This window comes from Camarhynchus parvulus, chromosome 21 (genome assembly GCF_901933205.1).
Source record: "Camarhynchus parvulus chromosome 21, STF_HiC, whole genome shotgun sequence".
Taxonomy (NCBI): Eukaryota; Metazoa; Chordata; class Aves; order Passeriformes; family Thraupidae; genus Camarhynchus; species Camarhynchus parvulus.
The window spans coordinates 943,676-960,764 of record NC_044591.1 but is presented as its reverse complement, the minus strand read 5'-3'; the positions used below and the strand labels follow the sequence as shown (position 1 = coordinate 960,764).

At 57.2% G+C, this 17,089-nt stretch overlaps 1 protein-coding gene across 1 annotated transcript; it reads right to left on the bottom strand.

The window, feature by feature from the left end:
* Positions 1 to 546: 546 nt before the first annotated feature.
* On the bottom strand, positions 547 to 17,034 carry LOC115912341 (protein-arginine deiminase type-1-like). The gene is given in 17 exon segments (XM_030963844.1): positions 547 to 876; positions 1,941 to 2,092; positions 2,452 to 2,480; positions 3,039 to 3,133; positions 3,215 to 3,357; positions 4,158 to 4,308; positions 5,020 to 5,127; positions 5,207 to 5,276; positions 5,278 to 5,316; positions 5,395 to 5,498; positions 6,368 to 6,546; positions 7,158 to 7,283; positions 9,155 to 9,272; positions 9,866 to 9,927; positions 11,003 to 11,075; positions 11,690 to 11,870; positions 16,840 to 17,034. Coding segments are annotated over 17 exon segments (1,956 nt in total). The 5' UTR covers positions 16,932 to 17,034; the 3' UTR covers positions 547 to 642.
* Between the last annotated feature and the right edge of the window lie 55 nt (positions 17,035 to 17,089).

The following is a 17,089-nucleotide window of genomic DNA, read 5'->3' as shown; positions in this document are numbered from 1 at the left end:
AGCTGCTGGAGGCTCCATGGGGATCAGGGGGATGGAGCAGCTCTGCTGGGAGAGCTGGGGGTGCTCACCTGGAGAGGAGAAGCTCCAGGGAGAGCTCAGAGCCCTGGCAGGGCCTGAAGGGGCTCCAGGAGAGCTGGAGAGGGACTGGGGACAAGGGATGGAGGGACAGCACACAGGGAACGGCTTCAGACTGAAGGGGGACAGTTTGGATTGTGATATTTGGGATAAATCCTGCCCTGGGAGGGTGGGAAGGGGCTGGGCTGGAATTCCCAGAGCAGCCCTGGCTGCCCCTGGATCCCTGGCGGTGCCCAAGGCCAGGCTGGACACTGGGGCTGGGAGCAGTTTGGGACAGTGGGAGGTGTCCCTGCCCATGGAATGGATGAGCTTGAAGGTCCCTCCATCCCAAGATTCTGTAATTCCATGTTTCCCTAATTCCATAATTCCCTGATACCACGTGGATTTTGGCACCGGCACAGCAGTTCCAGAGCCCCAGCCCATTCCCCGTTCCCCACCAGTTTAACCAGTCCAGCGTTCTCCCAGTGCCAGCAGAGCCCCGCACAGCGGCCGCAGCCCGGATTTATTTCCGCCACCAAAGGCACTTGGCAGGGACGGGAGGGGACACGGAGGGGACACGGAGCCACCTCAGGGCACCGCGTGCCACCACTTGAAGGCGAAGGGCTTGCGGCGCACGTTGGTGCCGCAGTGCACCTCGCCCAGCAGCACGTGGTAGGAGAAGAAGTCGTCGATGAAGGTGCAGGAGAGGCCCAGCGGCTCCAGCAGCTCCCGCACGCGCTGCTCCAGGCAGCAGCGCCCGCCCACCACGGGCCCGAAGGGCTTGGGGATGCCCAGGTGCCGGCCCAGCACCAGCATGTTCACCTGGAGCAGCACAGGGAGTCCAGCAGGGAGCAGCCGGGGACGTCCCCAGCCCATCAGGGGCATCCGCATCCCATCAGAGCACATCCCAGCCCCAATCCCATCAGGAGACATCCCGATTGCATCAGGGCACATCCCAACCCCAATCCCATCAGGGCACATCCTGATCCCATCAGGGCACATCCCAGCCCATCAGGGGCATCCCCATCCCATCAGGACACATCCCAGCCCCAATCCCACCAGGGGACATCCCGATTGCATCAGGGCACATCCCCATCCCATCAGGGGACATCCCAATCCCATCAGGGAACATTCCAGCCCAGGGACACCCCCATCCCATCAGGGGCATCCCCATCCCATCAGGGCACATCCCGATTCCGTCAGGGGACATCCCCACCCCGATCCCATCAGGGAACATCCCAGCCCAGGGGCATCCCGATCCCATCAGGGAACATCCCAGCCCATCAGGGGACATCCTGGCCCCAATTCCATCAGAGCACATCCGATCCCATCAGGGCACATCCCAACCCCAATCCCATCAGAGCACATCCCGATCCCATCAGGGCACATCCCAGATCCCGATCCCATCAGAGCACATCCCGATCCCATCAGGGCACATCCCAACCCCAATCCCATCAGAGCACATCCCGATCCCACCAGGGGACATCCTGGCCCCAATCCCACCAGGGCACATCCTGGCTGTGATCCCGTCAGGGAACATCCCAACCCCAATCCCATCAGGGAATATCCCGGCCCCGATCCCCATCAGGGAACATCCCAGCCCAGGGACATCCTGGTCCCAGTCCTACCCCAGAGAGCATCCCAGCCTCATCCTGGCCTGGAGACATCCCAGCCCAATCCCATCAGGGAACATCCCGGCCCGGGGAGATCCCGGACCCCATTGCACCCTGGGGAGCATCGCGGCTCAATCCCATCAGGGAACATCCAGCCCCAATCCCATCCCGGGGAAACCCCGATCCCCTCAGGGGACATCCCAGCCCTGATCCCACCATGGAACATCCTGGCCCCAACCCCAATCCCGACCCCGATCCCAACCCGGCTGCTACCATGTCCGGGAAGAAGGCCTCGGCCTCCGAGTCGGCGTTGCTCTGGAAGAGCTGCGGGATGTCCAGGATGTCCGGCTCGGCCAGGCCCAGCGAGCGCTTCAGGATGTCCCGGTTCCAGCTGATGCAGCTCTGGGAGCCACCGGGGAGGGACGGTCAGCAGGACAGGGAGGGCAGGGAGGGACAGGAGAGGGACAGTGGGGTGGGGAGATGGAGGGACAAAAGGATGGAGAAATGAAGGGACAAAGTGGGGGGAAAGGGATGGAGGGACAAGGAGGTGGACAATGGGATGGGGAGATGGAGGGAAAAAGGGAGGGAAAGAGGGACAGAGGGATGGACGTCAGGATGGGCAGGTGGCTGGAGGGAGGGATGGATGGAAAGGTGGGCAGAGAGGTGGATGGGATATTAGAGGGATCCATGGATGATGGATGGATGGATGATGGATGGATGGATGGATGGATGGATGGATGGATGGATGGATGGATGGATGGATGGATGGATGGGGATGATGGATGGATGGAGGGAGATGGAGTTGGATGGAGGGGAAATGGGATGGAGAGGGAGGGATGGTGGGGGGATGGTGTGGATGGATGGATGGATGGATGGATGTGGAGGAGGAGGGAGGATGATGTGTATGGATGTGTGGGAAGACAGGAGGGAGATGGATGGAAGGTTGGACCGTGGAAATCGACGGAGAGGGACATAGCAGTGGGGAGAGGTGTAAGGGAGGATGGATGGTGAGTGTATGGATGGATTGGGGCCTGTCCAGCCCTGCCGGGAGCGAGCCAGGCTGGAATTCTGCCCCAGCTCGGCCGGGCTGCGACTCCAGCTCTGCCCCCAGAGCTCCATCCCAACCCAGCAATCAATCCAACCCCTGCAGCTTTAATTAATTAATCAATCAATTCTGCTCCGTTCTGCCCCCAGAGCTCCATCCCAACCCAGCAATCGAACCCCTGCAGCTTTAATTAATTAATTAATCAATTCTGCTCCGTTCTGCCCCCACCTCCCAGCCGGATTTCCGGGTCCATCCACCTCCCCCACCCCATTTTGCAGGAAAAAGGGGAAACAAACCCACGGAGCCCCATTGCCCGTCCTGCCCTACCCTGGAACATCGCGGCCTCGCCGAACCCCTCCTCCTGCTTCTCCCTCAGGAGCTGGTAGCAGGCGCTGGGGCTGGCCAGGAGCAGCCGGAATCCCTGCGGGGAAGGAGGAAGAGGAGGTCGGGGAAGGCTCTGAGGGTCTCGTCCCGCTTTTTCCCGCTCCCGGGACCCCGCTACCTTCCGGTCGGGCGCGGGGACGAAGCTCAGGAACTCATCCACGTGCCCGACGCTGAGCCAGTCCGAGAAGAGCTCCACGGGCGCCTGCACCTTCTGGGCCACCAGGAAATCCCGCACGGCCTTGGCCATCCTGCGCGCCCCGGGAGCACCGGTGGGAGGCTCCAAACGGGGCCGGAAAACCGGGGTTGGGGGCCCTCCACTCAGGGCGAGCCCCAAGGGGCTGGAATCCTGGTTTTGGGGTTTTCCCCCCCCAGGCTCCAAACGGGGCCGGGAAATCCTGGGTTTGGGGTTTTCCTTCTCCACTCAGAGCTGACCCCAAAAGGGGCTGGGAAATCCTGGTTTTGGGGTTTTCCTGCTCTGCTGGGAACCGACCCCAAATGGGGCCGGGAAATCCTGGTTTGGGGTTTTCCTGCTCTGCTCAGAGCCAGCCCCAAAAAGGGCTGGGAAATCCTGGTTTTGGGGTTTTCCTGCTCCCCCCGGAGCCGACCCCAAACGGGGCTGGGAAATCCTGGTTTTGGGGTTTTCCTGCTCCGCTCAGAGCTGACCCCCAAACGGGGCCGGGAAATCCTGGTTTTGGGGTTTTCCTGCTCTGCTCGGAGCTGACCCCAAAAGGGGCTGGGAAATCCTGGTTTTGGGGTTTTCCTGCTCTGCTCGGAGCCGACCCCAAAGGGGGCTGGGAAATCCTGATTTTGGGGTTTTCCTGCTCCGCTCGGAGCCGACCCTAAAAAGGGCTGGGAAATCCTGGGTTTGGGGTTTTCCTGCTCCGCTCGGAGCTGACCCCAAAAAGGGCTGGGAAATCCTGGTTTGGGGTTTTCCTGCTCTGCTCGGAGCCGACCCCAAAAAGAGCTGGGAAATCCTGGTTTTGGGGTTTTCCTGCTCCGCTGGGAGCCGACCCCAAAAGGGGCTGGGAAATCCTGGTTTGGGGTTTTCCTGCTCCCGGCTCACCTGGGGAAGCTGCTGCCGATCAGGATGCGCCCCAAGGGGTACTCCTTGCCCTGCACCGTCACGGGCGGGCTCACCTCCAAATTCCCGAAGGAATCCAGGCTGGAAGCGCCCTCTGGAGCCTGCCGGGCCACGTAGCCAAAATCGGGGCCCTGGGCGGTGGGAAAAATGGGAGAAAGTGGTTAAAAAAGTGCAGCTGTCAGCACCAAATCCTCTGTGCTGGAGCATCCCACCCCAAAAATGCCGGAGATAAAGGGATTTATCCCAGTTATAAAGGGATTGATCTCAGTTTTTAAAGGGATTTATCCTAGTTTTTGAAGGGATTTTTCCCACTTTTTAGGGGATTTATCCCAGTTACTAAAGGCATTTATCCCAGTTTTTGAAGGGATTAATCCTAGTTTTTAGGGGATTTATCCCAGTTTTTAAAGGGATATATGCCAGTTTTAAAAGCTATTTTATCCCAGTTTTTGGAGGGATTGATCCCAGTATTTAAAGGGATTTATCCCGGTTTTTAGGGAATTTTTCCCAGTTTTTAAAGGGATTTTTCCCAGTTTTTAAAGGGATTTATCCTTTTAAAGTTTTTAGGGAATTTATTCCAGTTTTTGAAGGGATTTACTCCAGTTTTTGAAGGGATTTATTCCAGTATTTAAAGGGATTTATCTCGGGTTTTAGGGGATTTTTCCCACTTTTTAAGGGAATGATCTGATTTTTTAAAGGGATTTATCCGAGTTTTTAAAGGGATTTTCCCCAGTTTTTAAAGGGATTTTCCCCAGTTTTTAAAGGGATTTTTCCCAGTTTTTAGGGGAATTATCCGATTTTTTAAAGGGATTTATCCCAGTTTTTAGGAGGAAGGGGCTGGATACCAGGATGCTCCTGACGGGAAAATCCTTCAGGCCGCGGTCCCGGGGCGAGTCGAAGACCACGGGGAGGGTCTTGTGGGGGGCTTGGATGTAGCCGAACTCCACCTCATCCTGGGGGAAGGATGGAGAATTTTGGGAATCTCCCCCAGCGCTGCCGCGGCGAGGAGGGGCCGGCAGACCCTGCTCCCACCTGGATCCAGCGGTCCTGCTGGTTCTGCGGCGCCGGGCACACGGTCAGCGGCACCTGCGCCCGCTCGCCGCGCGCCCACGGCCGCCACAAACTCCTCGTTCTTGTCCACGCTGGGGGGGAAACGGGAAAATCGGGATTTGGGAGCGGATCCGGCAGCGGGCAGGGCGGGAGCACCCGGCAGCACCCACCTGCAGACAAAGACCTCGAGCGGCGGCGCCGTGTTGGGCGTCATGATCCAGGGAGCCACGCGGAACACCACGGAGTCCGTGAAGATCGGAGACTCCAGGAGGCCCTGGCATGGTGGGGACGGAGTTTGGGATCTGTGCCCGCTGTCTCAGCCCCATGGGATGGCAGGGATGGAGTTTGGGATCTGTGCCTGCTGTCCCAACCCACCATGGGATGGCAGGGATGGAGTTTGGGATCTGTCCCCATTGTCCCACCCCTCCTGGCATGGCAGGGATGGAGTTTGGAATCTATGCCTGTTGTCCCACCCCCATAGGATGGTGGGGATGGAGTTTGGGATCTATCCTCACTGTCCCAACCCCATGGGATGGTGGGGATGGAGTTTGGGATCTGTGCCCACTGTTCCAGCCCCATGGGATGGCAGGGATGGAGTTTGGGATCCCTTCACCCCCATGGGATGGTGGGGATGGAATTTGGGATTTGTTCCTGCTGTCCCAACCCCATGGGATGGCGGGGATGGAGTTTGGGATTTGTTCCTGCTGTCCCAACCCCATGGGATGGCAGGGATGGAGTCTGGGATCTGTCCCCATTGTCCCACCCCCATGGGATGGCGGGGATGGAGTTTGGGATTTGTCCCCACTGTCCCAGCCCCCCCTGGGATGGCGGGGATGGAGTTTGGGATCTGTCCCCATTGTCCCACCCCCATGGGATGGTGGGGATGGAGTTTGGGATCTGTCCCCCCTGTCCCAACCCCCCTGGGATGGCAGGGATGGAGTTTGGGATTTGTCCCCACTGTTCCAGCCCTTGCTGGGATGGCAGGGATGGAGTTTGGGATTTGTCCCCACTGTCCCAGCCCCCCCTGGGATGGCAGGGATGGAGTTTGGGATTTGTCCCCACTGTTCCAGCCCTCGCTGGGATGGCAGGGATGGAGTTTGGGATCAGTCCCCGCTGTGCCACCCCCGGTGCCCCCGGCCGGACCTTTCCGGGGCTCTCGAGCAGAGTGACGTGCAGGGACACGAGCCCCGAGAAGGCCACGTCGGGGAAGGCCAGGCCCTCCACGTAGAAGACGCTCTCGTGCTGGTGCCGGCTGGGCCGCACGGTGTAGGACAGCTTGGAGCCCCCCAGGACGGCCTTGAACATCTCCAGCTCCACGTTGTCTGCGGCACACGGACACCTCAAACCCAAACCGCAGCCCCGTTCCCCCCTGGTCCCTAAAGCCGCCCCAAACCCCGCCTGGATCGGCTCAGCCGCGCCCGGGGCGTTGGAGAAGCAGCGCAAGGATTTGGGGTTGATCCCGGCGAGCAGGGGGGGTCCATGCCCCCAAAAATCCCCCTGTCACAGACATTTCTTTCATGAAAAATCCTCTCTTAGGATTTTCCTGCTGGAGCTGAGAAGTTCAGCAACAAGACATAAACAATAGATTGTCTGCTGCTGTAGAATGTAACAGGTCTGCCTGGATTGGCCCAGCTTGGATGTTTATAATTGATGGCCAATCCAGAACTGAGATCTCTCGGACACAGTCCGACAGAGCTGGTTTGTTGTTCATTCTTTACTTTCTATTCTTAGGTAGCTAGCAGCTTCTGGAAGCTCTCCTTTCTTTTTCTTTTTAGTATAATATATGTATATATCATAAAATAATAAATCAAGCCTTCTGTAACAGAGTCAAGGATCTACGTCTCTTCCTTCACCCAAACACCCTTATGACCACCGTCACATCCCCCTAAATCCTCCCCAAACGGCCCCGAATCCCCCAAATCCAGGCACTCACTGCCGCCGTAGAACACCCTGATCTTGTCGGCGTGGCCGAAGTCGAGGTGCAGCAGCAGGCGGTGCCCGGCGAAGGTGGCGCGGGGCCCGCGCGCCCTCAGCACCAGCTGCGCCATGTCCTGCAGGTCTGGGGAACGGCACGGCTCAGGGGGAATCGGGGCGAAAACGGGGAAATTGGGGGGAAAGGGGGAAACCGGGGAAAAGGGGGAAACCTGGGGAAAAGGGGGAAACCAGGGGAAAACTGAGAGAGAAAATAGAAACCCAGGGAAAGGGGGAAACCTGGGGAAAGGGGAAAACCAGGGGAAAACCAGGAGAAAAGGGGAAAACCCAGGGAAAAGGGGGAAACCAGGGAAAGGGGAAACCCAGGGAAAAGTGGAAAACTGAGGGAGAAGGGGAAAACCAGGGGAAAAGGGAGAAACTGTGGTAAAAAGGAAAATTGGGGGGAAAGGGGAAAATTGGGGGAAAATGGGAAAACCCAGGAAAAGGAGAAACGCTGGGAAAAGGGGGAAACCAGGGGAAAACTGATGGGGAAGGGGGAAACCGAGGGGAAAAGGGAAAACCAGGGGAAAGGGGGAAACCAGGGGAAAACTGAGGGAGAAAAGGGAAACCCAGGGAAAAGGGAAAACCAGGGAAAAGTGGAAAACTGAGGGAGAAGGGGAAAACTGATGGAGGAGGGAAAAGAGGAAAACTGAAGGAAAAGGGGAAAACTGAAGGAAAAGAGAGAAACTGAAGGAAAAGAGAGAAACTGAGGGAAAAGGGGGAAGTTGGGGGAAAAGGGGGAAACTGAGGGAAAAGGGGAAAATTGGGGAAAATGGGAAAACCCAGGAAAAGGGGAAATCCAGGGAAAAGGGAGAAACCTGGGGAAAACTGAAGGAGAAGGGGGAAACCGAGGGAAAAGGGGAAAACCAGGGGAAAAGGGAGAAACTGTGGTAAAAAGGAAAATTGGGGGGAAAGGGGAAAACTGAGGGAAAAGGGGGATGTCGGGGGAAAAGGGGGAAACTGAGGGAAAAGGGGAAAATTGGGGGAAAATGGGAAAACCCAGGAAAAGGGGAAACCCAGGGAAAAGGGAGAAACCTGGGGAAAACTGGAGGAGAAGGGGGAAACCAAAGGGAAAGGGGAAAACCAGGGGAAAAGGGGAAACCCAGGGAAAAAGGGAAACCCCAGGAAAAGTGGAAAACTGAGGGAGAAGGGGAAAACTGAGGGAGAAATGGAAAACCAGGGGAAAAGGGAGAAACTGTGGTAGAAAGGAAAATTGGGGGGAAAGGGGAAACCTGGGGAAAAGGGGGAAACTTGAGGGAACATAGGGAAACTAATGGGAAAACCAGGGGAAATTGGGAAACTGTGGGAGAAGAGGGAAAACCAAAGAAAAAGGGGGAAACTGAGGGAAAAGGGGGAAATTGAGGGAAAAGGGGGTAAACTGGGGGAAAGGGGGAAACCTGGGGGTTCTGGGCTGGGGTAAGGAAAGAAAACTGAGGGAGAAGTGAGAGAAAATTGAGGGGCAAGTGAGAGAATGAGGGTCCTGGGCTGTGGAAGAAAGGGGAAATTGAGGGAAAATTGGGAAAATTCAGGGCAAAAGGGGGGGAAAAACAATAGAAAATATGGAAACTAAGGGGGAAGAGGGAAAACCAAAGGAAAAGGGGGAAACTGAGGGAAAAGGGGGAAAAGTGGGGGAGAAGTCTGAAAACTGGGTGTTCTGGGCTGGGGTAGGGAGAGAAAACTGAGAGATAAGTGAGAGAAGTTTGAGGGAAAAGTGGGAGAATGAGGGTCCCGGCTGTGGTAGGAATAGAAAATTGAGGGGAAAGTGGGAAAATGGCAGGTTCTGGGCTGTGGAAGAAAGGGGAAATTGAGGGGAAAGTGGGAAAATTTGGGCTCTGGGCTGCAGTAGGAATGGAAAATTGAGGGGGAAGTGGGAAAATCAGGGAGAAGGGAGGGAAAACTCAGAGAAAAGGAGGGAAAAGTGGGGAAAAGCGTGAGCCAGGGGCTCGGGGCTGCCGGGACCGTTGTAGGAGCGCACGGCGCTGTCCTCGTTGTCCAGGCCCTCGGCGCCGGGGTCGTCGCGGTCGCAGTTGACGAGGAGCACGGCCCCGTGGCCATCGGGGCCCCACGTCCAGCTGGCCTGGGGACACGGAGCGGGGCCAGGTTAGACGGGAATGCCCAGTCCCATTGGGGTCTGGGGCTCAGCCGGGAATTCCCAATCCCATCGGGGTCTGGGGGTCAGCCAGGAATTCCCAATCCCATTGGGATCTGGGATTCAGCCGGGAATTCCCAATCCCATTGGGATCTGGGATTCAGCCGGGAATCCCCAATCCCATCAGGGTCTGGGGATCAGCTGGGAATCTCCAATCCCATCAGGATCCAGGGTTCAGTCAGGAATTCCCAATTCCATCAGTGCCTGGGGTTCAGCCGGGAATTCCCAATCCCATTGGTGTCTAGGGGCTCATCCAGGAATTCTCAATCCAACCGGGGCTTGGAGGCTCATCCAGGAATTCCCAATCCCATCTGGGTCTGGGGGCTCATCCAGGAATTCCCAATCCCATCGGGGTCTGGGGGTCAGCTGGGAATTCCCAATCCCATTGGGATCCGGGGCTCATCCAGGAATTCCCAATCCCATTGGGATCTGGGGTTCACTCAGGAATTCCCAATCCCGTTGGGATCCGGGGTTCAGTCAGGAATTCCCAATCCCGCGGTGTTCCCGGCCCCTCTGGATACCTTGTCCAGCAGTGTCCGGCTCACGGCCCCGCTGCGGGTGACATCAGCATCCAGCGACACCTCTGTGGGACAGGGATGAGATGGGAAAAGGGGAAATCCCGGGAAGTGGGGTTCGGGAAGGGGTTTGGGAATGGGGGATGGGGAATGGGGGATGGGGAATGGGGGGTCAGGAATGGGGGTTCGGGAATGGGAGTTTGGGAATGGGGATGTGGGAATGGGGTTTGGGGAATGAGGGGTTGAAGAATGGGGATTCGGGAATGAGAGTTGGGGAATGGGGTTTGGGGAATGGGGGTTTGGGAAGGAGATTCAGGAATGGGGTTTGGGGAATGGGGATTTGGGAATGGGGGTTTGGGAATGGGGGTTTGGGAATGGGGGTCTGGGGAATGGGGATTCGGGAATGGGGATTCGGGAATGGGGGTTTGGGAATGAGGGGTTGAGGAATGAGGGGTTGAGGAATGGGGGTTGGAGAATGGGAGTTGGGGAATGGGGATTTGGGAATGGGGGTTTGGGGAATGGGGTTCAGGAAGGAGATTTGGGAATGGAGGTTGGGGAATGGGGATTTGGGAATGGGAGTTTGGGAATGGGGGTTTGGGAATGGGGGTTTGGGAATGGGAATTCCGGAATGGGGATTCGGGAATGGGGATTCGGGAATGGGGGTTCGGGAATGAGGGGTTGAGGAATGGGGGTTGGAGAATGGGAGTTGGGGAATGGAGATTCGGGAATGGGGGTTTGGGAATGGGGTTCAGGAAGGAGATTTGGGAATGAGGTTTGAGGAATGGGAGTTTGGGAATGAGGTTTGGGAATGGGGTTTGGGAATGGGGGATGGGGAATGGGGGTTTGGGAATGGGGGTTTGGGAATGGGTGTTTGGGAATGGGGTCTGGGGAATGCGGTTTGGGGATGGGGGTTGAGGAATGGGGATTTGGGAATGGAGGTTCAGGAAGGAGATTTGGGAATGGGGTTTGAGGAATGGAGGTTGGGAGATGGGAGTTTGGGGAATGGGGTCTGGGGAATAGGGATTTGGGAATGGGGGTTTGGGGAATGGGGTCTGGGGAATGGGGTCTGGGGAATAGGGATTTGGGAATGGGGGTTTGGGGAATGGGGATTTGGGAATGGGGTCTGGGGCCGTCCCCCCTTACCCACGCAGGTGAGGTAGAGCACAGCCCGGCCCACGGGAACCCCGCCGTCCTCGCGGAAATAGGAAACCCTGACCTGCAATGGGCAGCGGGGCTGGCACCGAGACAGCCCGGAGGGATCCCGGGATCCGCTGGGAATTCCAACACCCAGAGGGGATCCCAGCACCCAGCAGGATCCCAGGATCCAGCAGGAATCCCAGGATCCAGCGGGAATCCTGGCACCCACTGAGGATCCTGGCACCCATCCCAGGATCCGGTGGGAATCCTGAGATCCAACAGGAATCCTGGGATCCCCAGGACTCCCAACACCCAGTGAAACTCCCGGAGCCCAGAGGGAATCCTGTCCCCATCCCAGCATACACTGTGGATCAGGGGGGATCCTGGGACCCAGGGGAGATCCCAACACCCATCGAGAATCCTGGGATCCAGCAGGAATCCCATCACCCAGCAGGATCCAGCAGGAATCCCAATATCTAACAGGATCCAGCAGGAATCCCAAAAACCCATCGGGAATCCTGGGATCCAGCAGGAATTCCACCACCCATCGATAATCCTGGGATCCAGCGGGAATCCCAACACCCAGCAGGAATCCCGGGATCCAGCAGGAATCCCAACACCCATCAGGATCCAGCGGGAATCCCGTGACCCATCCCGGCACCCAGCGCGTGTCCCCGCGGATCCCTCTGTCACCTTCTCGTCCCCCGGCTCCTTGCTGGGGCGCTCCATGGCCAGCAGCAGCTCGGGCCGGGCGCCCAGGGGCCAGCGGCAAACGCTCGAGGGCAGCTTCACGCTCCGGCCGTCGTGCAGCACCCACAGCGTCAGCCCCGGAGAGCCCTGCGCCTGGAACGAGGCGGCGCGGCGCGGGGCCGAGCTGGAACGGGAGCGGGGTCAGGAACACGGGAATGGTGCCAGGAACAGGGTCAGGAACACGGGAATGATGCCAGGAATGGGGTCAGGAATACGGAAATGGTGCCAGGAACGGGGTCAGGAACACGGGAATGATGCCAGGAATGGGGTCAGGAATACGGGAATGGTGGCAGGAATGGGGTCAGGAACACGGGAATGATGCCAGGAACGGGGTCAGGAATACGGGAATGGTGGCAGGAATGGGAGCGGGGTCAGGAACATGGGAATGATGCCAGGAATGGGACTGGGCTGGAAAGGGAGGGGGGCAGGAACACGGGAATGATGCCAGGAACGGGGTCAGGAACACGGGAATGATGCCAGGAATGGGGTCAGGAATACGGAAATGGTGCCAGGCGGGGCAGAACACGGAATGATGCCAGGAATGGGGTCAGGAATACGGGAATGGTGGCAGGAATGGGAGCGGGGTCAGGAACATGGGAATGATGCCAGGAATGGGACTGGGCTGGAAAGGGAGGGGGGCAGGAACACGGGAATGATGCCAGGAACGGGGTCAGGAACGCGGGAATGGTGGCAGGAACGGGGTCAGGAACACGGGAATGATGCCAGGAACAGGATTGGGCTGGAACAGGAGCGGAGTCAGGAACACGGGAATGATGCCAGGAATGGGAATGATGCCAGGAACGGGACCGGGGTCAGGAACATGGGAATGATGCCAGGAATGGGGTCAGGAACACGGGAATGATGCCAGGAACGGGAGCGGGGTCAGGAACATGGGAATGATGCCAGGAATGGGGCTGGAACGGGAGTGGGGTCAGGAACATGGAAATGATGCCAGGAACGGGGTCAGGAACACGGGAATGATGCCAGGAACGGGAGCGGAGTCAGGAACATGGGAATGATGCCAGGAACGGGGCCAGGAACGTGGGAATGATGCCAGGAACGGGACAGGGCTGGAACGGGAGCAGGATCAGGAACAGGGAATGATGCCAGGAACGGGAGCGGGGTCAGGAACACGGAAATGATGCCAGGAATGGGGCCGGGCTCAAGCATTCCCGGGAAATGCCACCTCAGCAAGGGCTGGGATGTGGAATTGGGGTGAAACCTTCCAAATTGAGCAAATCCCAGGGTTTGGAATATCAGCGAGTCATGGGAAATTCAAATATTCCCAGAAAATTCAAATACTCCCAGAAAATTCAAATATTCCTGGAAAATAAGAACTCAGCAAGGGCTGGGATGTGGAATAAAACTCAAATATTCCCAGAAAACGAAACCTCAGCAAGGGCTGGGATGTGGAACTGGAGCAAAACCTTCCCAAGGGAACAAATCCTGGGGTTTGGAATATCACGGAAAATTCAAATATTCCTGGGAAATGCAACCTCAGCAAGGGCTGGGATGTGGAACTGGGGTAAAAGCTTCAAAAACTAACAAATCCTGGGGTTTGAAATATCAGTGAGTCATGGAAAATTCAAATATTCCTGGAAAATGCGACTTCAGCAAGGGCTGAGATATGAAACTGGGATAAATCCTTCAATGGGGAAAAAATCCTGGAATTTAGAACAGCAATAAATCATTCAAAATGCAAATAATCCTGGAAAACGTGAAGGCAACAAGTGCTGGGATGTGAATCCCTGAGAAATTCTTCAATTCAAACAAACCCTGAAATTTAGAACGGCAACAAGTCCTGAAAAAATGGAATTAATCCCGAAAAACGCAACTGCAGCAAGGGCTGCAAGGTGAAATGGGGATAAATCATTCAGGGTGGGACAAATCCCCGCAGGAAATCCTGCAAGCTGGAATTGCATGGATTCCCTGGATGTGCACAAATCCTGGAATTGCATGGATTCCCTGGATATGAACAAATCCTGCAACCTGAAATTGCATAAATTCCCTAAATGTGCACAAATCCTGGAATTGCATGGATTCCCTGGATATGAACAAATCCTGGAATTGCATGGATTCCCTGGATATGAACAAATCCTGCAGCCTGAAATTGCATGGATTCCCTAAATGTGCACAAATCCTGGAATTGTATGGATTCCCTGGATATGAACAAATCCTGCAACCTGAAATTGCATAAATTCCCTAAATGTGCACAAATCCTGGAATTGTATGGATTCCCTAAATGTGCACAAATCCTGGAATTGTATGGATTCCCTGGATATGAACAAATCCTGCAACCTGAAATTGCATAAATTCCCTAAATGTGCACAAATCCTGGAATTGCATGGATTCCCTGGATATGAACAAATCCTGCAGCCTGGGATTTCATCAATTCCCTAAATGCGCACAAATCCTGGAATTGCATGGATTCCCTGGATATGAACAAATCCTGGAATTGCATGGATTCCCTAAATGTGCACAAATCTTGGAATTGCATGGATTCCCTGGATATGAACAAATCCTGCAGCCTGGGATTGCATCGATTCCCTAAATGTGCACAAATCTTGGAATTGCATGGATTCCCTGGATATGAACAAATCCTGCAGCCTGGGATGGCACCGATTCCCTGGATAGGCACAAATCCCCCAAAACGTGCGGGCAGCCGCTCCTGGATGAGGTGATTCCCGCAAATCCCCAAAGGCGATTAAAGCAAATCCTGCCCGAGGCTGCGAACCGGGGGCAAGGCGGCGGCGCCAACCCCGCCGCAGGAATCCCTGAAAAACCCCAAATCCGGGGATATTCGGGGTGCAAAGCGTGCCTGGGAATAAACGGGAATAGGCGGGAATGAACCCCACGGAAAGAACCGCAGGAATCCCTAAAAAAACCCCAAATCCGGGGATATTCCGGGTGCAAAGCGCGCCTGGGAATAAACGGGAATAGGAGGGAATGAATCCCACAGAAAGAACCGCAGGAATCCCTAAAAAAAAACAAATCCGGTGATATTCAGGGTGCAAAGCGCGCCTGGGGATAAACGGGAATAGGTGGGAATGAACCCCACGGAAAGACCCGCAGGAATCGCTCCGAAACGCCCCAAATCCGGGGATATCCTCGGTGCAAAGCGCACCCCGTCCCGCCGTGGGAAACGAGAATAAACGGGAATAAATCCCACAAAAATAACGGCAGGATCCGCTCCGAAACGCCCCAAATCCTGGAATAAAACCCACAAACCTCCCGAGGGCAGCGGGGATGGGGCCGGGCCGCGATGCGATCGATGCCGGCGCTGCCCGGGGGTGGTTCGGGCACGGATCTCCCCAAAATCGGCATTTCCGACTGGGGCACGGATCTCCCCAAAATCGTCATTTCTGATTAGGGCACGGATCTCCCCAAAATCGGCATTTCCAACTGGGGCGCGGATCTCCCCAAAATCGGCGTTTCCGACTGGGACACGGATCTCCCCAAAATCGGCATTTCTAACTGGGGCGCGGATCTCCCCAAAATCGGCGTTTTCGATTGGAGCACGGATCTCCCCAAAATCGGCATTTCCAATTGGGGCGCGGATCTCCCCAAAATCGGCATTTCTAACTGGGGCACGGATCTTCCCAAAATCGGCGTTTTCGATTGGAGCACGGATCTCCCCAAAATCGGCGTTTCCGATTGGGACACGGATCTCCCCAAAATTGGCATTTCTAACTGGGACACTGATCTCCCCAAAATCTGCGTTCCCGACTGGGGCACGGATCTCCCCAAAATTGGCATTTCTAACTGGGACACGGATCTCCCCAAAATCTGCATTCCCGACTGGGACACGGATCTCCCCAAAATCGGCATTTCCGATTGGGACACGGATCTCCCCAAAATCTGCGTTCCCGACTGGGGCACGGATCTCCCCAAAATTGGCATTTCTAACTGGGACACGGATCTCCCCAAAATCTGCGTTCCCGACTGGGACACGGATCTCCCCAAAATCTGCGTTTCCGATTGGAGCACGGATCTCCCCAAAATCTGCGTTTCCGAGCGCTGCCGGGCAGGCCGGAGCCCGTCCCGCCCCGCCCCGCTCGGGAGGCCGCGGGCGGCGGGCCCGGAGCGGAGCCGGGAGAAGGAAACGCGGCTCGGTGCCCGGGAACGGGAAAATCCCAGCCCGGGGCAGCGGAGGGGACGGTTCGGGCAGCGAGCCCCGGTCCCCCGAATGGGGAGAAAAACCCCGGAGCTGCTCTGGAGCGAGAGCTGGAGCCCGCGGGTTCGCTCTCTGCCCGCCCCCGAGAGTGGGAAATGTTTCTGGTCTCGTCCCGCCGGGATGGGGGGCGCAGGGTTAAAATCCCAAAAAGGGCTTGTGGCGCCCCAAAAGTGGCGAAATCCCGCTGGGAATGTTGCGGTCCCGCTGGTGCGGAGATGTTCGGAGGGTCTGTGAGGGACACAGGGATGGACAGAGGGACGGACAGAGGGGTGGACAGAGGGACGGACAGAGGGGCGGACAGAGGGATGGACAGTGGGATGGACAGTGGGGTGGACAGAGGGGTGGACAGAGGGATGGACAGAAGGATGGACACTGGGAATGGACAGAGGGGTGGACAGTGGGATGGACAGTGGGGATGGACAGAGGGATGGACAGCAGGGATGGACAGGGGGATGGACAGAGGGATGGAAGGTTGTTCAGTGGTATGGACAAGAGAGATGGACAGCAGGATGGACAGATGGACAGAGGGATGGACTGTGGGATGGACAGAGGGCCAGACAGCAGGGATGGACAACAGGGATGGACAGAGGGATGGACAGAGGGATGGACAGCAGGATGGACAGATGGCCAGCGGGGATGGACACGGGGACGGATGCAGGGATGGACACTGTGAAAGGACAGAGGGATGGGCACTGGGAAAAGGACGCTGGAAAAAGACAGCAGGGATGGACAGCAAGGATGGACACCGGGATGGACGCTGGGAAGGGGCACGGGGACCCCACCCCTCCCCCGTCCCGGGACAGCATCCCCTGGGAAAAGCCCCCGGAGCAGCCGCACCGCCCCCGCCCCGCCGCGCGCTATTTTCGGGCTCTGGCTAATGGGATCGAGGGGGAAAAGCGGATTTGTGCCCCGCGCTCACCCGCACACGTCCAGGGCCAGCTCGGTGCCCAGCACGCACACGGCGCTGCCGGGGCGCTGCGTGGACAGCTGGACACGGCGCTGCTGCGCCATCGCACCCTCGGGTGCCGCGCCCGGCGGCCGCGGGGGATTTATAAAGCCGGGCTGCTGGGAGGGGATCGGCCAAAGCCCGGCCTGATCCCACCTCCGGGCTGGGTGTGCGCGGGTCCGGCCGCGCTCCCGGCCATCGGAACCGGGGGGAAGCGGCCCGG